This window comes from Clarias gariepinus, chromosome 27, assembly GCF_024256425.1.
Source record: "Clarias gariepinus isolate MV-2021 ecotype Netherlands chromosome 27, CGAR_prim_01v2, whole genome shotgun sequence".
Lineage (NCBI taxonomy): Eukaryota > Metazoa > Chordata > Actinopteri > Siluriformes > Clariidae > Clarias > Clarias gariepinus.
In genome coordinates, this window is record NC_071126.1 from 1845994 (window position 1) to 1864658 (window position 18665).

The following is an 18665-nucleotide window of genomic DNA, read 5'->3' on the forward strand; positions in this document are numbered from 1 at the left end:
TAATGGTTTAATCATAATAAAAATATATATAATTAACATCTATGAATAAAAAGATTATCAAGACAACATTTATTATAAAATACTTATCATCCTGCTTTCTGTAGTAAAAAAAAAAAAAAAAAAAAAAGAATGTTCCAATAGAATTTCTTTAAAAGAGAAAAAAAAATGAGGAAACATAATCTGAATACAAACAAGAATTTCTGCTGAATTATTTTTGGTATAATTGCAAGTCCAAATCAAATGCAGTTATTTCAGGAGGAGATACAGGAAGAGCAACTGTTTTCCTTAACATAAGAAAATAATGGATTTGACAGAATAATATTTAATTAACAAAATTACATGAAATTAAATTACATTTATTCTCTTCTCTTGTTAGCTAAAACATATTTATGATCTAAACCCCAGACTTGGCATGTACCATGGAGTTTTTTTGTTTGTTTGTTTTTTGTCCCTCGTCAGTGTCCGTAGCTAACGAGATGAAGCTGCGTTCTGATTGGTCCGCGCTGACTGTGACTCTGTTTCGCGGAAGTTTAACGGTTTAGAGCCGAGCTGCGTTCAATAACAGCAATACTGAAGTGTTTTATATCATTTAGTTTTACACTTAATCTTTCGTGTTGGTGTGTTGGGTGTTACTTTAATAAACACGGCGGATCCTTCTAGCAAAGAGCGACAGATACTGTAGTCAGATAGAGGTTTACTCCTAAAGAGCGGTTCTGGTTCCGTCCACAGTGTTCAGGATGCGAGCGTTTCGGCAAGTGGGAGAGAAGCAGCTCCCCAACCCGGTGCTCTACATGGCCTGGTCTCCGAGGAGGGACCTGATAGCGCTGGCCAACACTGCCGGGGAGGTCAGCGGCACACTATACACTATACACTACACACACACACACACTATATACACACACACTGTACACACACTCTCTCTCTATATATATATATACACACACTGTACACACACACACACTGTACACACACACACTGTACACACACACACACACACACACACACACTCTACACACATACACACACTCTACACACATACACACACTGCACACACATACACACACTGCACACACACACACACACACTGCACACGCATACACGCATACACACACTGTACACACACTGTACACACACACACTGTACACGCATACACACACACTTCTTATTCTACTACAAATCAGTAGCTTAGACTTTTTATCATATCCTGTTACACTGTTCAGGACCACCTGCCTAATCAATCCCCCCCCCCCCCCCCCCCCTTTGCCACCATAACAGTGATGAAGTGTGTGTCCTGACACCTGTCTGTCACAGTCAGCATTAATCTTTTCCTCAATTCGATCTACACTAACGCCTAACGCTTCTATTGGACCGGACTACACGGGCCAGCCTTCACTCCTCATGTGCATCAGTGAGCCTTGGCCACCCTTTTCCCAGTTCACTGGTTTTCCTTTCTTGGGACACTTTTGGTTTCTCCTGATCGCTGCAGTTTGGCAACAGCTTACAAAAGCTGCAGTTACTCTGACCCGGTTGTCTAGCCATCACAATCCAGCCCTTCTTACAGTAGCTACATTTTCAATATCCTGTCATGATGGCGGCTGTAAGTTGGGATGTATTAGGCAGTAAATAAACCTTTTTTCCTAAGGTTGATGTGTTGGAAGCAAAAAAAAAGTAAAAATGTAAGGATTTGAATTATTTCGACAAGGGCCAAATTGTGATGGCTAAAGGACTGGATCAGAGTAACTTCAAAACTGCAGGTCTTGTGGAATGTTCCCAGGCTGCAATGGTCAGGACATACTAAAAGTAATGGCACAGACAGAAAGAAAGAAAGAAAGTATTTTAAACACCTTTATTATCTACAATATATTTTTTATTTTTTAATATTTTGTAAATATAATTGTTTGTTTATATACATTTTCATTACTGTTTAAATAAAATTTGACCATAAAATTAGCGGTTTAAATTTTACAGTATCTATAATCCACATAAAATGTAATTGCGATATAGTTTATTATAATATCTCTGTTACATCTATGTCAGCTCTCTCAGCACAGTATTCCCCACACTGCAATATTAAGCAATTAAATAAATTCTTTCTCTCTGTAATTAATTAGATTTTCACTTTTTTAACTCTTTTCCTCCTTACTTTTAGCTGCTGCTGCACCGGCTGGCAAATTTTCAGCGTGTTTGGAGTTTAGCGCCGAACGAAAACACAGGAAAAGAGATCACATCCTTGGCCTGGAGACCCGATGGCAAGAGTAAGAGTATTATAATTCTTATTTTCAATTTTCAATTTTCAATTATTTTTTTTTGCAACACAACTCTGATATGGCTAAACGAGGGGCATTCGAGTCAAACTGGGACTTTTGATTGTGCTGTACAACAAAACATTTATGAAAGTACCCCATATTGCTCTGTCACTAGTCACTATGTTTCTAGTGGTGGGATACCATCATCCGGGGATACCATCAAGGTAGGAAGTATTCTCACTGCACCGGAGCCATGATCGGACTGCCTGCTTCACGTCTAAAATGCAGAACGAAACTCCTTTAATGGCCCAAACGGACCTTGTAAAATTGAAAATTCAAATATTTTCTTCATGACATTTCCCTGACAGTCTTGGCGTTCAGTGTGGGCGACACCAAGCAGGTTGTCCTGTGTGACGCTGAGAAGGCGGAGATCCTCCACCTGTTTCCTGTTGACTGCCCCGTGTCCTGCATGCACTGGATGGAAGTGCAGAGTGACAGCAAGTGCGTCTTCACTGTGATTCAGAATAGTGCGTTTGAGAGTTTTGAAAGTTTGTTTTAACACTTCATATCACTTGTTTTAAAGCTCTTCATCATCATCATCATCATCATCATCCGGCGATTCAGAGGACGAGTCTAACCGGTTCCTGCCCAAACTACCAACCCTACCCAAGAGGTCAGTTTTAGGGTCTGTGTTTTGTGTTAAGGAGATGTTTTAGAGAAGAACAATTAATTACAAAAGTTCTTTTGTGTTTTTGTGTTTTCAGCTACAGCTCATCATCAAAGATATTCAGGTGAGTGAATGGAGTGAGTTGACATTGCTTCTGGAGTAAATTACAAATCAGGATGTAGTTCTATTTAGGTAATTCTATTTAAAGTAATCACGTTGGTGGACAGGGTCTTGTGTGTCATCACCCAGGATTGCTTCACTTACTCATTTTCCTCAAACTTTATGTGAAAGTCCATGCACATATTTTAATTTATTTAGAGTTACCTTTAAAACAAGTTCATGTTTGCACTTATATTACACCAGCCTTAAGCCTTCTTTCTCTCATTAGCTACTATTTAATTTGAGTTTAAGACTAAAGTTGTGATTTAATTGATCATTTGTTGGTCAGTTAACTGAGTCAGTAAGATCAGTCTTCAATTCAGAATCAATCTACACCTTTTAAATTATTTAGCCTTCAAAAAAAAAAACTATTTACAAAAGTAAATGGTTTAAAATCGACAAATTCTCTATAAATAAACCATACCTAGCATTTTGCAAGAGTATGGCTAATTTTTCTTCTTTTAGGATTATGAGTGGTTGGTGCAACACTGCCTCCTACAGGAATGGAGTGTAGAGATATTAGCAGAAGCAAAAGTTATTCAGAAAAAATATATATATTGTACCAGACTTAACAATTAAACAGTCACCATCAGAAGTTATATTATAGTATTTTAATGTTTATTAAATAATTTTAGTACTTTTCTTTTATTATTATTTGTTAAACCTGTAAGAAATCTAGCTGTTTGAGCTATTAGACAATCACAGTAAACAAAGATTTCATTGAATCGATTCGCCAGCTTGCCTCTGATTGGACAGCTTTAATACATCTAAGATAAACCACAAGGTTGGTTCGTAATGAGAAGTTTCTTAACATGTTACTGATTATATGTTTCTCTACATAAAATTACATGTGTAATTTGTGTATTATTAAGCTTGAATTACATCAGCGTCCACCATTCATAGATTTTTAAATACCCAGTAACCCAGTGTAAGTATCTATTTAATGACAGAAATTTCTACGCACTTTTTCTAAGTCGCTCTAGATAAGAGCGTCTGCCAAATGCCTAAATGTAAATATAAAAATAATCTATTACCGTGAGAAACATTTTTAAAAGCTTGCCTTTATGACCCACTAAACTGAAGAATTCGGCTGTACTGGTGTTGTATGAGCTCATGCCCTTGTTTTTCTTTTTCTTTTTTCTTTGCAGTGAAGAGAAATCTGATGAAGTCACTAACCTCCTGGGGGACGTCAGGTTAGTGGTCAGCAGTGGGATTTTATTCCCTATTATTATTATTATTAATATTATTAATTTTTAACCTCCTGACTGTTCATTTTGGCCCGTGACCATCCCACTCTGTGTGTCGCAGGTTTAACATCCTGGTCGTGGGAGGACCGTCTGGTTTTGTAGAACTTTATGCCTATGGCCTTTATAAGATTGCTACACTGAAAGGGGTGCGTCAGGGGTTTGCTACTTTATGTTTAATTCTCTTCATCACCTCAATTACTTAGTCTGCATGAATCTACAGTACTGAAGCTAAAAGTACTAATGATTCTGATTGCTGGTGACTGTTTTAGATCACTGGAACATGCAGGAGTCTCTGTCTGTCCAGCGACCTCAGATCTCTCTCAGTCATAACAGAAATAAGATCCACTGACAGAAACTCGGAGATCCAGTACATCCAGGTGAGAACACCACTGGGACCAGGTCTGAACCTGTGACAAAAGCATCATCATGCCAATCTCAAACTCGCAGTATTAGTGCCGATCCAAATGTCTGAGATCACTGGATTTTTTTTTTTATTGTACTTTATTGCCTCCTGCAGCTTTTATATACAGTATTTATATTATGTTTATTTTGCTAAAATTAATGATTTGTAATATATTTAATTATATTCAATTATTATCACATACAGATACCAATTGTAACATTTATTTATTTATTTATTCATTTGTTTGTTTGTTTGTTTTATGTGAGGGAAGACTTCTACCTTTAATTTAAATACATTGATGCATGTTTTTTGTTGTGTGCATTCTTTTTCTAATTTTTACATATGATATTATTGACATTTACATGAATTCCTGAGTTTCTCAGTATTCAGAATGTCCTCATTTTGTTTGTTTACCTTAGTGACAGTATGCACTTATGCTGGAACACAACTGTGTGCAAAATATTACAATCCATTTAGATCAAGTCCCGCAAGGTGCTGTCTGTTCAAACACTTCAGAAGAAGAGATTTCTTATTTTTAAGAATTTAAGAATTTTCTTATTCACCAGATTTTTAATTTTTTTATTTAATTTGTTACTCGCTGATTTGGGGGCAGAAGTTTCAGTGAGAGACAGAGTGGGGAAGGGACGGAGTGAGTGAGTGAGGGAGGGTGAAAGTAAAGGAAGTAGAGAGAGAGAGAAACAAAGTCGGGGAGGGAGTAAGTGAGGCAGGGAAAACACGAGTGAGAGATGCCAGTGATTGCTGGTGCAACTGTTTATCGATGTAACTTGTTTCTTGAATGTTCTGCAGAATTTAATCTGACTGAGTCTCACTGGTGGATGCAGTCTAAATGGGTGGTTAAACATTGATCAGATGCTTGCCTTAAGTTTGTCTTAAGATGTTCTGTTTTTCCTATCCAGTTGGACACAGGACTGCTGTCCTCGTGTCTCCCTGAGTTAACAAGGATGGCTCGCAAATTCACACACATCTCCACCCTGATACAGGTTTCTATTTCGTCCCATATATTTATATGTTTAGGAACAGCAGCTGTTTTTATCTATCAGTGTAATGATAAACTCAAAATGATGAAAATAAAATAATTTTTTTTGTCATTTCTGATATGCGTCTCTTGAAGTACCTACGTCTGTCTCTCACCTGCATGTGTGAGGCCTGGGAGGACATCCTCATGCAAATGGATCTCCGTCTCACCAAATTCGTCCAGGTCCAATAACGCTGTCTTTATTGCTGAATTATAAATATTTATTTCTGTTTATATGGTTATAAACTTTCTGATATGTTTGAGAAAGCTCCTTCTGCTGCTGCTGTTTTACAGGAGAAGAATACAAGTACTCAGGTTCAGGATGAGTTTCTGGAGCTGTTGCTTTGGGGACATGCCAGGTAGATATACAAGGAACTGTAATGATGTCACACTTATTAAAGCTCCAGGGTTAAACCAAAAAAACTTGAACTACATAAAAGCTTTTTTTTTGTTTGTTTGTTTGTTTTTTGTAAAGTTCATAAAGTGCTTGTAACCAAAAAATTGTTTGTTTAAGACCAGCACTACTGATACTACTAGTTCATATGGCACCTTGAACGTATAATTTAGTGTTAAAAGTCTGTATTAGTATTCTCTGTCCAGCAGGGGACACTGTGTGACAGCCAATGATGTCTATTTTGGTTCTTCCCCCAGCCCTGAATTGCAAGCTCTTCTCATGAATCAGCTGACAGTGAAAGTAAGCCTGGAGCTTTTCTTTTTTTAGTTGTTTTTACAAAATGCATGGAAAGTCTAAAGATTGAATCAGCTGTCATTAATGCTCAGTGGTCTCACTTAATATGCTTGTTTGTACACATGTTTGTGTGTTTTTGCCATTGAAAGGGCTTGAAGATGTTGGGCCAGTCCATCGAGTCATCCTACTCAAGCATCCAGAAGCTGGTTATCAGTCACTTACAAAGGTACAAGGAGAAACACATCAGTAGCTTATGTGATATATGCGGTATGTGATATACAGGGTGGAGTCTCTTGCGTTCTTCCTCCCAAACGTAAAACCAAGCCAAGAACATCTTATCAAAGTGCTGCACATGGTCTCAGGACAGCGTAGACACTCTCATTGTTAGAACTCTTCTGCCTATATAACCTTACAGTCCAAAGTGATTGGATAGTATGGTTATGATTGACAGGAGAGAGAGTAATTCTGCTCCTCCCATTCAGAAAGCACGGCCAGTATTGCAGATGGTTGATCTGGATTAATTTACTGGACACTGAAGCTCTGCACTGAACAATTAACTTTACAACTTGTGATATTCTGACAATAAGGCAAATAATTTTCTCTGGCACTGTTAAGGAGCAATATGGGTATTGCTGATATTACCATTACTATTATTATCTCTTGTTGTAGTGCATCCACCTGGTTTGCAAAGCATAACAAAAAGCCCCTATACATATGGAAATGTATTTTCTATGGTCATTAAAATGTGCCTTCTCCCCATCAGTGGCTCAGAGGCTTTGCTGTATCACCTGAGTGAAGTAAAAGGCATGGCTTTGTGGAAGCAAAAGTTTCAGCCTCTTGGTCTGGACCCTGCAGCTATAGAGGGTAAACTGGACATCAGATTATTCTGTATTTACAGTAATGCAACACATTTGAAGTGAAAATACGGTGGAAAACAAGGAATAATGTGTTCGGTCCTTTAAAGCAGCACTCTAATGATGTGTGTCTCTTCCAGATGCCATCACAGCAGTAGGCTCCTTTACACTAAAGGCTAGCGAGCTCTTACAGTAAGTTATAGCACCTCATGTGGACACAACATGTTCTTCTGTTATGCTTTGCATAAAAAATGTGCTTGTAAATGTGCCATGAACTGTTCATCACTGAGTATTCAATATATGTTTGTGTGTTTGTCTTCATTGCAGAGTGATTGATAAAAGTATGAAGAATTTTAAGGCCTTTTTCCGTTGGCTCTATGTCGGTAAGGCTGGAAACGTTCAGTTTTTATTTCCTTGTAATGCTTAAAATAAACCATGACCACATGTGTGTCACTGATGTAATCATGGTGTGTTGATTTGTTTTTTGGTAAGCAATGCTTCGCATGTCAGAAGATCACGTCCCAGCAGAGCTAAACAAGGTGAGAAACCCAGAAGCGGCTCCATGAGAATAAATGCAGAAAGTCATGGATACGATGATACAGTAAGAACGGCATTAACATCAAGTCAGCTGACGAGCTGAGTGTACTGAATGACCTGGGTATCACATCTATGGAGTTTGTCTTCCTTGATGGCACGAGCGTGGTTCTGGGAGTGTGAGGAATTGTTTTGACACACACGAGCTGGATCAGAAGGCCGCACAGTGGTGTAGTGGTTAGGGCTGTCGCCTTGCAACTCCAGGTCATGGAGTTCTCCCTGAACATGCTTGGTGGGTTTCCTCTGGGTACTCCAGTTTCCTCCCACAGTCTAAATTGGTGTTTCCAAATTGCCCATAATCTGTGAATGAGTGTGTAAGTGTACTGTAAATATGTGTGTGCTCTGTAATGGATTGGCTCCCCGCGACCCTGAAGACTTTATACCACTGTGGAGTGGTTTGATTGTCACATCATCAGTAAAAGATCTCAGGAAAAAAAACACATAACTCTGGATGAAAATAAATGTTGCTAATGTTGTTAAAACTTACACTGTAATTTATTGTGATCCAAAAAATATTAGCGTGTGAATGTTTTTTTTGTTTTTTCCTGTGAAGTATACAGCTTTTTCAAATCTGACCTTTTTTTCCATAGGCAGATTAGGTTATAAATGTAGTGAAGGCAGACTGTCTTTCTGAAATCAAATTAAATTCTCTTGCTTCTGGTTGAGATTTGTGCGGTAGAAAACCGTATTCCAGTTCAGGATGACTTGCTCTGTGCAGAAATGTATCCTCTGGCAAATCTGACTGTGTATTGCGTGCACTAATCATGCTGAATGTGTCCCCAGATGACCCAAAAGGACTTGGCATTCGTTGCAGATTTTCTGTCTGAGCACTTTAGTGCTGTGAGTAACCACTAGCACTTTATTAAAGATTAATATCTCTCTCTATTATTACTACTCTATTATTATCATGGCTCTTTGTCCGACAGAACGAGGAGCTGTTTGATCGGAAAGGGAAGTACTTCAACGTGGAGCGAGTGGGGCAGGTGAGGACAGGTTTGCCAAGTGTGCGTCTGTACATGGGTGTGTGTCCTGAAAGATATTTGGCACAACTGATTTTCTCTGATGGGGTGTTCAAGTCAAACCAGGACTCGACCAGACTTTCACATGTTTGGGCCATTAAAGGAATTCCTGGGAGGCCTGCGCTTCAGGCATGAAGCAGGCAGTCCTGAGAGAACTTTTTATTTTGATGGTATCTAAGCACTAGTAAAACACTAGGATAAGTGCATTAGTATAATAGGGGATTATATAGAGAAATAAATGAAGTTTTTACTTTCAAAACAGTTTTTTTTAATGCAGAATCAAAAGTCCTGGTTTGATTTGAACATCACTTATAGAACATCATCACTGAAATGGAACTCAGATTTATGCAAGGAACATATGCATCTAGATTTTGCCTAATGTTATATAGATACATTTGTGCAGGAATATATAGGTGTGTTTAATAAGTATAATGTTCTAGTTCAGGTTTAACTTGTCACACGATGAAGCAGATATTCATTCTGTGATTTTTTTTTTTTTTTTTTCCAGTATCTGAAAGATGAAGATGAAGATTTGGTGTCTCCTCCAAATATAGATGGCAATCACTGGGTGACATTTGTTCAGCAGAGCACACACCTGAAAGGCAAAGACAGTTCTCTTATCATCAACTACACACACTTTATTAGGAACACCCGTACCCATGCAGATTTATGCAGTTATCCAAACAGTCAGTCATGTGGAAGCAGAAGTGCAAAGCATAAAATTATTCATATGCAGATTAAAAAACTCTATTTAAACATCAGGACACACATTCTCCAGTGTTTTCCACTGATGTTTAATATGAACGTTTAAGGTGCATTAGAGTTTGTTTTGTTAATTTTTTCAAGGTTAGGTCTTCTAGCTGATTTTGACCGTTTTTACGGTTCACGTCTGTTCATGAAGTTCTGTGATCAGGATCATAGCTGGCCTGTTGAGTATAAAATGACTGACAGGACAAAACAGGCATAACAGACTGGGAATCAGTTTTCCCAAAGGGTTTTCTTAACAACTATATATATACACCACCAAACATCAATAAGTAACCATAACTACCTCGGTGTAACAGCACATCCAATGACAAAACAAACATTCCCAATGTTAATATTTGAGATACTGTATTATAAAACTGCATAATCTGTTTTCTCAAACCAGTTCGTCATGCATTTCTTTATTGCAACATTGCACATTTTGTGAATTGTGAATAATCAGGATTAATTTTAGTCTATGACTATGATTAACTAGATCTTTATTTATACAGTATATATAAATTATACAATTTCTTTTGGGGATTAGTAAAGTATTCTATCTATAATGATTTAGGGAAGTTAATGCAAGAATCCTCATCTCTTCTTTATTCATGTATTATTTTAGCTGTAGAGCATTTTAGTTACAGTAGGGTCAGATTAATGTTTATCTTTTTATTGTAAAGATGTATGCACTTCTGTAATGTGTGTGTGTGTGTGTGTGTGTGTGTGTGTGTGTGTGTGTGTGTCTCTCTGTATTTGCAGAAAGCCCACTGCTGTTTCCCACTTACCCACAAAAGTCTCTGCACTTTGTGAAGAGGTTGATGGAGGGCACCATTGACCTTTGTCTGCAAAAACCGGCTGTAAATCATGCACACACACACACCACACACACACTGTGCATCTCTCTCTCTCTCTCTCTCTCTCTCTCTCTCTCTGTTACAGTGACACAAACTCACACACATGCATAACTTCAGGAGTTCCTGGTTTTAGACTTTTATCACTTGCATAAAAAAAGGAGTCATTGCAATGTTCACATTTCCGCTGAAGAAACCAGATTACACACCAGCTTTGTATTTATTTCTCTTGTTAATGTTTGCCTTGGAGTTATTGTCGGGTTGTGTGTGTGTGTGTGTGTGTAAAAAAGTGTGCTCTTTGAATTCCAGTCAGGCTGAATGAGCCATTATGAATTGAATTGCTGTAGCATGCAAGCCTGAAAATCCTCACACGCACACATATCAGACACACACACACATCACACATACCTCCTATTCATCTTTCCCAAGTCTGTATATCTTTTGATTCCATTCGTCTCTTCACATGATCCACCTGTTTCTCCTGCACACACCCTTCATTTAGAAGGAGATTTGTTTTTAATATAAAATAAAAGTTTAGTTTTTTTATCTTGCTCTGTTTTCCCACTGCTCTTCATGTGCATTGCTTTTATTTTTTTCTCAGGAGGTGATCGGGAGCTCAGTGAAGCAGGCTGTGTGTTTGCGGCTGTACTCTGTGCCTGAGAGGTAGCGCATATTGCTGTTTAACGCCGCTGCTAGCAGTAAGGTTGTTTCTATGACCGGTGATGAGGTGATCTTAATGCTTATGTTTTTGACAGTTCCGAAAGCACACCACGGCTGTTCGAGCTTCCATCACTGTAAGTGTACACCAGTAAAACTTTACCTGCTTATTGAAGGCTCATCACTAAAGACTCTTCAGTATCATGGAGCCATAATAGACACATATAAAGTATTTGTTTCATCACAATGTCTCAGCGTTATGAAATCAGGATCATAGCCAGATTAGGGGAGAAATTGGGGTTGCACCAAAGATATCCTAAAGAGGCTGTGGGAATTGTGTACACGTTTAAGACCTTACACAAAGTAATGTGATGCATTAGTGCAATAAACTGCTCATAGAGATATGAGTTCCTGCTGGGGAATCCCAAAGTCCAGCTAGCAGCAGAGTACAGTCGTGGCCAAAGGTTTTGAGAATTATATACATATTGGAAATTGGAAAAGTTGCTGCTTAAGTTTTTATAATAGCAATTTGCATACTTTGCCATGAAAATTAACTTAATCCTAAAAAAAATCTTTCCACTGCATTTCATTGCTGTCATTAAAGGACCTGCTGAGATCATTTCAGTAATCGTCTTGTTAACTCGGGTGGTAATGTTGACAAGCACAAGGCTGGAGATCATTATGTCAGGCTGATTGGGTTAGACTTGACATGTAAAAAGGAGGCTGATGCTTGAAATCATTGTTCTTCCATTGTTAACCATAGTGACCTGAAACGTGTGCAGCCATCATTGCGTTGCATAAAAATGGCTTCACAGGCAAGGATATTGTGGCTACTAAGATTGCACCCAAATCAACAATTTATAGGATCATCAAGAACTTCATGGAAAGAGGTTCAATTCTTGTTAAGAAGGCTTCAGGGCGTCCAAGAAAGTCCGGCAAGCGCCAGTATCGTCACCAGTGCCACCAGTGCAGAGCTTGCTCAGGAATGGCAGCAGGCAGGTGTGAGCACATCTGCACGCACAGTGAGGCGAAGACGTGAGGGAAGATGGCCTGGTGTCAAGAAGGGCAGCAAAGAAGCCACTTCTCTCCAAAAAAAACATCAGGGACAGATTGATCATCTGCAGAAAGTATTTTGAATGGACTGCTGAGGACTGGGGCAAAGTCATATTCTCCCTGATGAAGCCTCTTTCTGATTGTTTGGGGCATCTGGAAAAAGGCTTGTGCGGAGAAGAAAAGCTGAGCGCTACAGTACCATCAGTCCTGTGTCATGCCAACAGTAAAGCATTCTGAGACCATTCATGTGTGGGGTTGCTTCTCATCCAAGGGATCCATCACTCAGAATTTTGCCAAAAAACACAGCCATGAATAAAGAATGGTACCAAAACACCCTCCAACAGAAACTTCTTCCAACAATTCAACAACAGTTTGGTGAAGAACAATACATTTTCCAGCACGATGGAGCACCGTGCCATAAGGCAAACGTGATAACTAAGTGGCTCCGGGACCAAAACATTTGTGAAAACTAATATTTATGTCATTATCAAAACTTTTGGCCACTACTGTAGACTTTCTGGACTGGTACAAGTTTAAGCAGAGGTGTATATGATACTCAAGTAAAAGGAGAATCATCCATTTACATGTGTACTTAAGTAAAATGTACTTAAGTATTAGAAATTGCAATTGCAAAACTCCACTTCTGAATTTAAACACCTGTCACATTAATAGGCGTGTCTCTAAGGAAAGGCAAGTCAGGCAATTAAGCATAATAGTCAGTGTACTACAAATACTACATTCCAATGTGGTTAGGTAATGCAAATGTAGGTCAGTAACAGTATGATTGAAGAATAGTAAAAAGTATCATCTAATAAAACTACTCAAGTGAAGAGACCTGAAATATGTCCATAAGTACAGTAATGAAGTAAATGTACTCACCTCCCACCGCTGCCTTTAAGTAGGGCTAATTAGGGAAGGGAATGACCGGGGATCTTCCGATATGATATTATGCCAATTCAATTTGCATTGCAGTTCTGTAAATGTCATGAACACTCAAATGCAAACAAATATACATTTTACATTTATTGCAAAAAAATTGTCACACACATGTATGTGTACAGTACATGTATTCGTCCACAAAAAAATCCTGATACATAACTGAAACAATTTGTCCCACCATGTCCAGTGTCTATAAACCCTAACTGCCCCTTGTAAAAGTATTTGGCCCTTCCCTTTTTTTTTGCGTATTTGTCACACTTAAATGATTCATATCATCAAACAATTTTTAATATTGCACAAAGATAACCAGAGTAAATACAACCAGAGTAACCAGAATAAATCCAAATGAAGTTTTTAACTGATTTTATTTATTAACAAAAAACTAAAAAAAGCTGTCTGGCCCTATGTGAAAAAGTAGTTGCCCCCTAAATGTAAGAACTGGTTGTGTCACCCTTGGTGGCAATAACTGCTATCAAGCGTTCGTGATAACTGTCAATGTTTTTCACATCGCTCTGGAGAAACTTTGGCCCACTCTTCTATGCAAAAGTGTTTTAATTCCGGCACATTGGAGGGTTTTCAAGCATAAACAGCCTATTTAAGGTCATGCTACAGAGGAAATTACTTTTTCACATAGGGCCATGTCACAACACTGTATGTGAAGGTGTATGTGTGAGTGGTGCTTTGTGATGGATGGGAATCCTCCTGGTCAGTGTTCCTGAGAAAGATCCATCTTGACCCTGACTAGAATAAACCGTTTTTCAAGGATGAATGAATGAATGAATGAATGTAGTTAGTGACTGTACAAGATCCCTCAACAGACCACTATTTCTGTAATCTACTTGACTTTACCATCTTTTTTAATGAGCATTATGATGGGATGTGGTACTATGTCATCGTTATAATCATTATGATATTACTGTACAGTGAAAGTTGTTCATATTGTTTTTCCCTCCTGCAGATGGAATGATAAAAATGCTGGTATGCTCTGTGTGGTTTTCTGCATGCCAGAGATGTCAACTTCTAAAATCTGCATCCTGAGAAGGTCATCAGACCCAAACAGGTGTTTGTCAACCTTTCCTCTAATATGTGATTTGCTTACATACTCAGTACTACTGTGTACGCGGTGCAGTAAAGAATGATGCTCGCTTTCCAGCTGAAGTTTGCTAAAGTTTGTTTTTCCCCCCTTTTTTTTAAGATCTCTCCAAAATGGTTTAGTGGCGATAGACCTCAACAATAATCTCAACACCAGTGTTGATGACGAAGTATCTGAGCATTCGTAAGTTTTAATTAAAGGTAAAAGTACCTTTAGGTGCATATTCAGGTTAACGTAACTGATTAAAAACGGCATTGCATTGCAGCAATCGCTCCTATAGCTGCCTGGATGCTCGTCTCTATGACGACGAGACGTTGACTGTGGTATTGCAAGCTCAAGAAGAGAATGAGAACAGGCTCCGCCTTTTGGCTCAGCTTCCTCTTGGCCCCGCCCTTAGTTGTGGGGAGGAGTTTAGCTGGGATCCTGCTTTCAGGTACATCCTATTACTATCTACTATTACTCTAAGTTTATTTTTTGTGTTTAAGAAGAGGTGCTTTATACAAGATTATGACTGTAATTATTGGGCTAATATTGTTGTATTTGCCTAATATTGAGACTTGCTATGATCAGATGATTTTTATTATGTTTTTACACACAAAAACACCCCCCCACATCTGCATGTTTTTTAAACTTATTTATATATTCTTTAAAATGAGAATAGGACATGGTTTAAAAATATTAGCAAAGCAAAAGACTTTTTCTGATGTCCTTAATCTTATATGTTAGTCCCTTTTACATGTTTTAATGGTTTACTGTGCTGTACATCAAGCTGACTGCAGCCCTGTTTGATTGTGGAGTAGGTTAGACCAGCAGAGCGGTGAGATCCCTGTTCGAGGGCTGACATGGGGAACCATGAGCCGAGATCTAGAGAACATGAAAGCGCAGTTTGTGGCTGTGAACGGAATTCGCAAAGTGTCCTGTGTGGTAAGTAGTTTGCTCCTGTTATGGAAGGTTAATGATTACTGTATTGTTCTTCTTTAATATTTTTTTTTGTATCATAGAGAGTTTACTGTTATATGTTTGCTTTACAGCTTACTTATAAATCATTTATTCGTGTGTCTGTATGACTACCTTATTTTAAGTCTGCAGAAACTTGCTAATGCTAATCCGTTAAACTAACCCCTGACGTTTTGAACTAGCTGAGTTCGAACCTGCGTCACGTCCGCGTGTTTGAGATGGACGTGGAGGACGAGGAGGAGGAAGAGCGGGCCGATGATTCGCAAGATATCAGCTGTGACCAGGATGGACTGGTGGAAACATCGGCCAATCAGGGTGCAGATAGAGACGGAGCAGAAGTAGAACCAAGTGAGGAGATGGGGGAAGCGTCTGGGAACATCTTGGAACAGACTTCGGGGTCAGACACGTTATGATCTTTGAGTGTTTGAGTCTGCCTGGTTCAGCTAAACGCTAAAATCTAAACAATGACCAAGGTCAAACAAAACATTTAATGTATATTTGTACTGTATGAAATTCCCATCTTACTGCTGTACTAAGTTTACTTCTAAGAATAAAGGGATGTTTTTGAACATATTGTGCTTGATTTTGTTTTTATGTTTGTCATTTATGTTTATAAGGTACATTTACTACTAGACTCTTTGTTGTGTGGGTTTTATAGCTTTTCACAAAATAAAATTTTTGCTTTGATTATTAAAAGTTAACTTATCCTATACATCTGTATCACTGTGGCCTCGCACCTTTAGCCTTCAGGGTTACGTTTTTTTACGGTTTGCCTCTGGTTCGCTGACTTTTTATTGCCACAGGACATTGCTGAGCCTGGACCTGACCACCTGAAGCGACCTTAGATCTTAACACTGCCTCCAGAAGCCTGTACGGTGGCCCCTATGCATGATGAAATAGGGTCACTTAGACACGTCAGACCACATGACCTTTTTCTATTGCTCCAAAGTTTATGCTCCCTAGCAAACTGAAGCCTCTCTTTCTGATGAGTCTTACAAGTGGCTTTTTTATGGTTAAGGCGCTATCCGTCCAGGTTTTAACAATGTGTTAAAGGGTTCTTAAACCAGTTAATCCAAACTAAGTTTCTTTGCTTGATGCAGCCCAAAAATTTGACTCTTCTGAAATAGTAACTGTTGGAGCTGTGGGCAAAAGCTTTGACGCCGATTGATACAAATATCTGCTAAATATCTGCTGATACAAAATAATCTGCTGCAGTGTTTTTAGATCTTTTTGTCAGATGTTACTATGCTTTATTGAAGTATAATTACAAGCAGTTTATATGTGTCAAAGGACTTTATGGACAATTACATTAGGTTTATGCAAAGAGTCAATATTTGCAGTGTCGACCCTTCTTTTTCAAGATTTCTGCAATTTGCCCTGGCATCTGTCCTGTCAATCAACTTCTGGGCCCCATCCTGACAGTTGGCCACTCGTTCTTGCATAATTATTGCTTGGAGTTTTTCAGAATTTGTGTGATTTTGTTTGTCCACCCGCCTTAAGTTCTAAATGGAATTAATGTTTGGGCAGTTTCCTGGCCATTGACACAAAAAGTTTTTTATATTTATCACTTTTGCCTTATGGCAAGGTGATATTATTCATCAGTAATTGTTCTTGGATGGTTGGGATGCTTTGGGCAATTTGGAAATGCCAATTAGTCTAATCTGCATGTCTTTACTGTGGGAGAAAAGCCCACCAAGCATGGGGACAAGGACAGAGAGAGAGAAAAAAATTATACACACTTCAGAAAAGGAAAAACTTGCTTAAATTTATTCCTATAAATTACATATTGATACATCATGCTATTTTTCTTTTATTAAAGTGGTTTTTTTGGCTGTATATATAATGTGTGTATGTGTGCAAATATCACTGAATGAAGATGAATATTATATAAAAAATAAAATGCATTTGTTTTGCCTTCTCACTCATGTATTCTTTATAAATAGTAGCCTATACTGTACAATTTACATCGGTGGTATACCTATTGCAAATTCTATGCAGTTATGCAGGCTTTTAAACACAACACACACATATACAGTATGTGTATATACCGTACATGTATCTAATTAGTGGCGTTCCGGAAGCATGCTTGTAATCCAAAGCACTTATACATCAAAGTAAATTTCGGAAAGAAATAATGGACATTCAGATGATTAATTACACAACCCAGAAATATTAAAATGATAAATACAAAAACCAAAAAAAAAAAGGAATAAAACAAAGTTATGGAATAGTCTTCCAATTAATGTTTTGGTGTTTAAGTCTAGGCTAAAAATCAATTTATTTAGCCAAGTATTTTTGTGAATAGATTTGCCTTAGGTAAAGGAGCAGACCTGGAATTAGGGTTAGATGATATTAGGTTACATGGACGTTAAGTATTATGGTGAACTGCTATGTTTAGATGCTGTCTTCCCCACTCTCATTGATCACTCAGGTTTGTTGATGGTAAAAGTGATTGGTTGCGTTACATCTCAGGAAGCCCTAATGTCTGTGTTTCCTTCAGTCGCTCCCTTAAAGTTATTTGTCTTGGTGACCCGCTTGGTTAAGGTCCAAGTGAAGTCGTCTGATACGTCTTGGTGACCCGCTTCTGGTTGGAGATCTTTGCATAGTTGCCCTGTGTTGTCTGCTTGGGATGTGTGTGGTGATTGGGGACGGTTCCACTTTACCATGAAGACGGTCCTGGCCTTGGCTGATGCTGACAGCTGTTCTCTGAGGACTTGTGACTGCAGTTGTTTAATAGTTCAGGAATTTCCTTGGAATTTGGAATTTCCCACAGTCTATCTGAGCCTCCAGTAACGAACTGGACTCCATATTAACTTAAAGACATCAACTGTTATATTAAACTTTCAGCCTTCTAACACACATTATTACCGCCAAACAATTCCTGCTATCCGTTATCACCCAAATGAGGATGGGTTCCATGTTAAGTCTGGTTCCTCTCAAGGTTTCCTTCTATTGCTATCTCAGAGTTTTTTCTTCTGTCACCCTCAGCTTGTTCAACACGGCGACATTTTTCACATTTCATGCAAATTTCCATAGTTTTCTTTTGATATTGTAAAGCTGCTTTGCAACACGGACAATTGTTAAACTGTTGCGATATCTTTTTATAGCCTTTTCCTGCTTAAATTTTAACTTCTTTATTACGCAGGTACATTGGCTGTTCTTTTGTCTTCCCCATGCAGTATCCAGCCAAGTCAGTGCATCGGATCCTCAAGGTGCTAATTACAGTTATAACGTCATAGGTGTGGAGACTCTCCTATAATAGCTATTTGACCACTATCCTAAAATAAGAACAAAAATGATTTGCATTATCTGCCATTTATTTGAAAAATATGACTATGTTTAACAGTTTCTTTCACATTTTTTGTTAGACTACACTATACTGTACATTATTGACGATCTGTAACTGCTTCTACATGTTATTGTTTATTATGTTACACATCTATCTATCTACTGTA

The 18665-nt window shown here is 38.3% G+C and overlaps 1 protein-coding gene across 2 annotated transcripts; it reads left to right on the forward strand.

Moving 5' to 3' along the window:
• The first annotated feature begins 520 nt into the window (after positions 1-520).
• On the forward strand, positions 521-15779 carry anapc4 (anaphase promoting complex subunit 4). Of its 2 annotated transcripts, none has more exons than XM_053489560.1 (28): positions 521-845; positions 2150-2255; positions 2615-2747; positions 2830-2919; positions 3011-3037; positions 4221-4265; positions 4381-4465; positions 4589-4696; positions 5640-5723; positions 5855-5941; positions 6053-6117; positions 6362-6452; positions 6596-6672; positions 7210-7310; positions 7441-7492; positions 7628-7683; positions 7793-7839; positions 8678-8734; positions 8821-8877; positions 9422-9515; positions 10420-10517; positions 11113-11174; positions 11267-11305; positions 14119-14220; positions 14356-14436; positions 14519-14686; positions 15054-15177; positions 15393-15779. In XM_053489560.1, exons 1-28 carry the CDS (start codon positions 738-740, stop codon positions 15621-15623), a joined length of 2475 nt encoding a protein of 824 aa, XP_053345535.1. In that variant the 5' UTR covers positions 521-737; the 3' UTR covers positions 15624-15779. The 2 variants fall into 2 exon arrangements, with proteins under 2 accessions (XP_053345535.1, XP_053345537.1); XM_053489562.1 differs by having other exon boundaries at positions 6410-6452.
• The last annotated feature ends 2886 nt before the right edge of the window (positions 15780-18665 follow it).

Bases quoted from the DNA above. Each gene is read 5' to 3' on its own strand.
- anapc4 (XM_053489560.1), top strand. From the start codon at position 738: ATGCGAGCGTTTCGGCAAGTGGGAGAGAAGCAGCTCCCCAACCCGGTG. The intron at 2,748-2,829 runs GTGCGTCTTCAC...CTTGTTTTAAAG, and splicing joins GAAGTGCAGAGTGACAGCAA to CTCTTCATCATCATCATCAT. The intron at 4,266-4,380 runs GTTAGTGGTCAG...TGTGTGTCGCAG, and splicing joins AACCTCCTGGGGGACGTCAG to GTTTAACATCCTGGTCGTGG.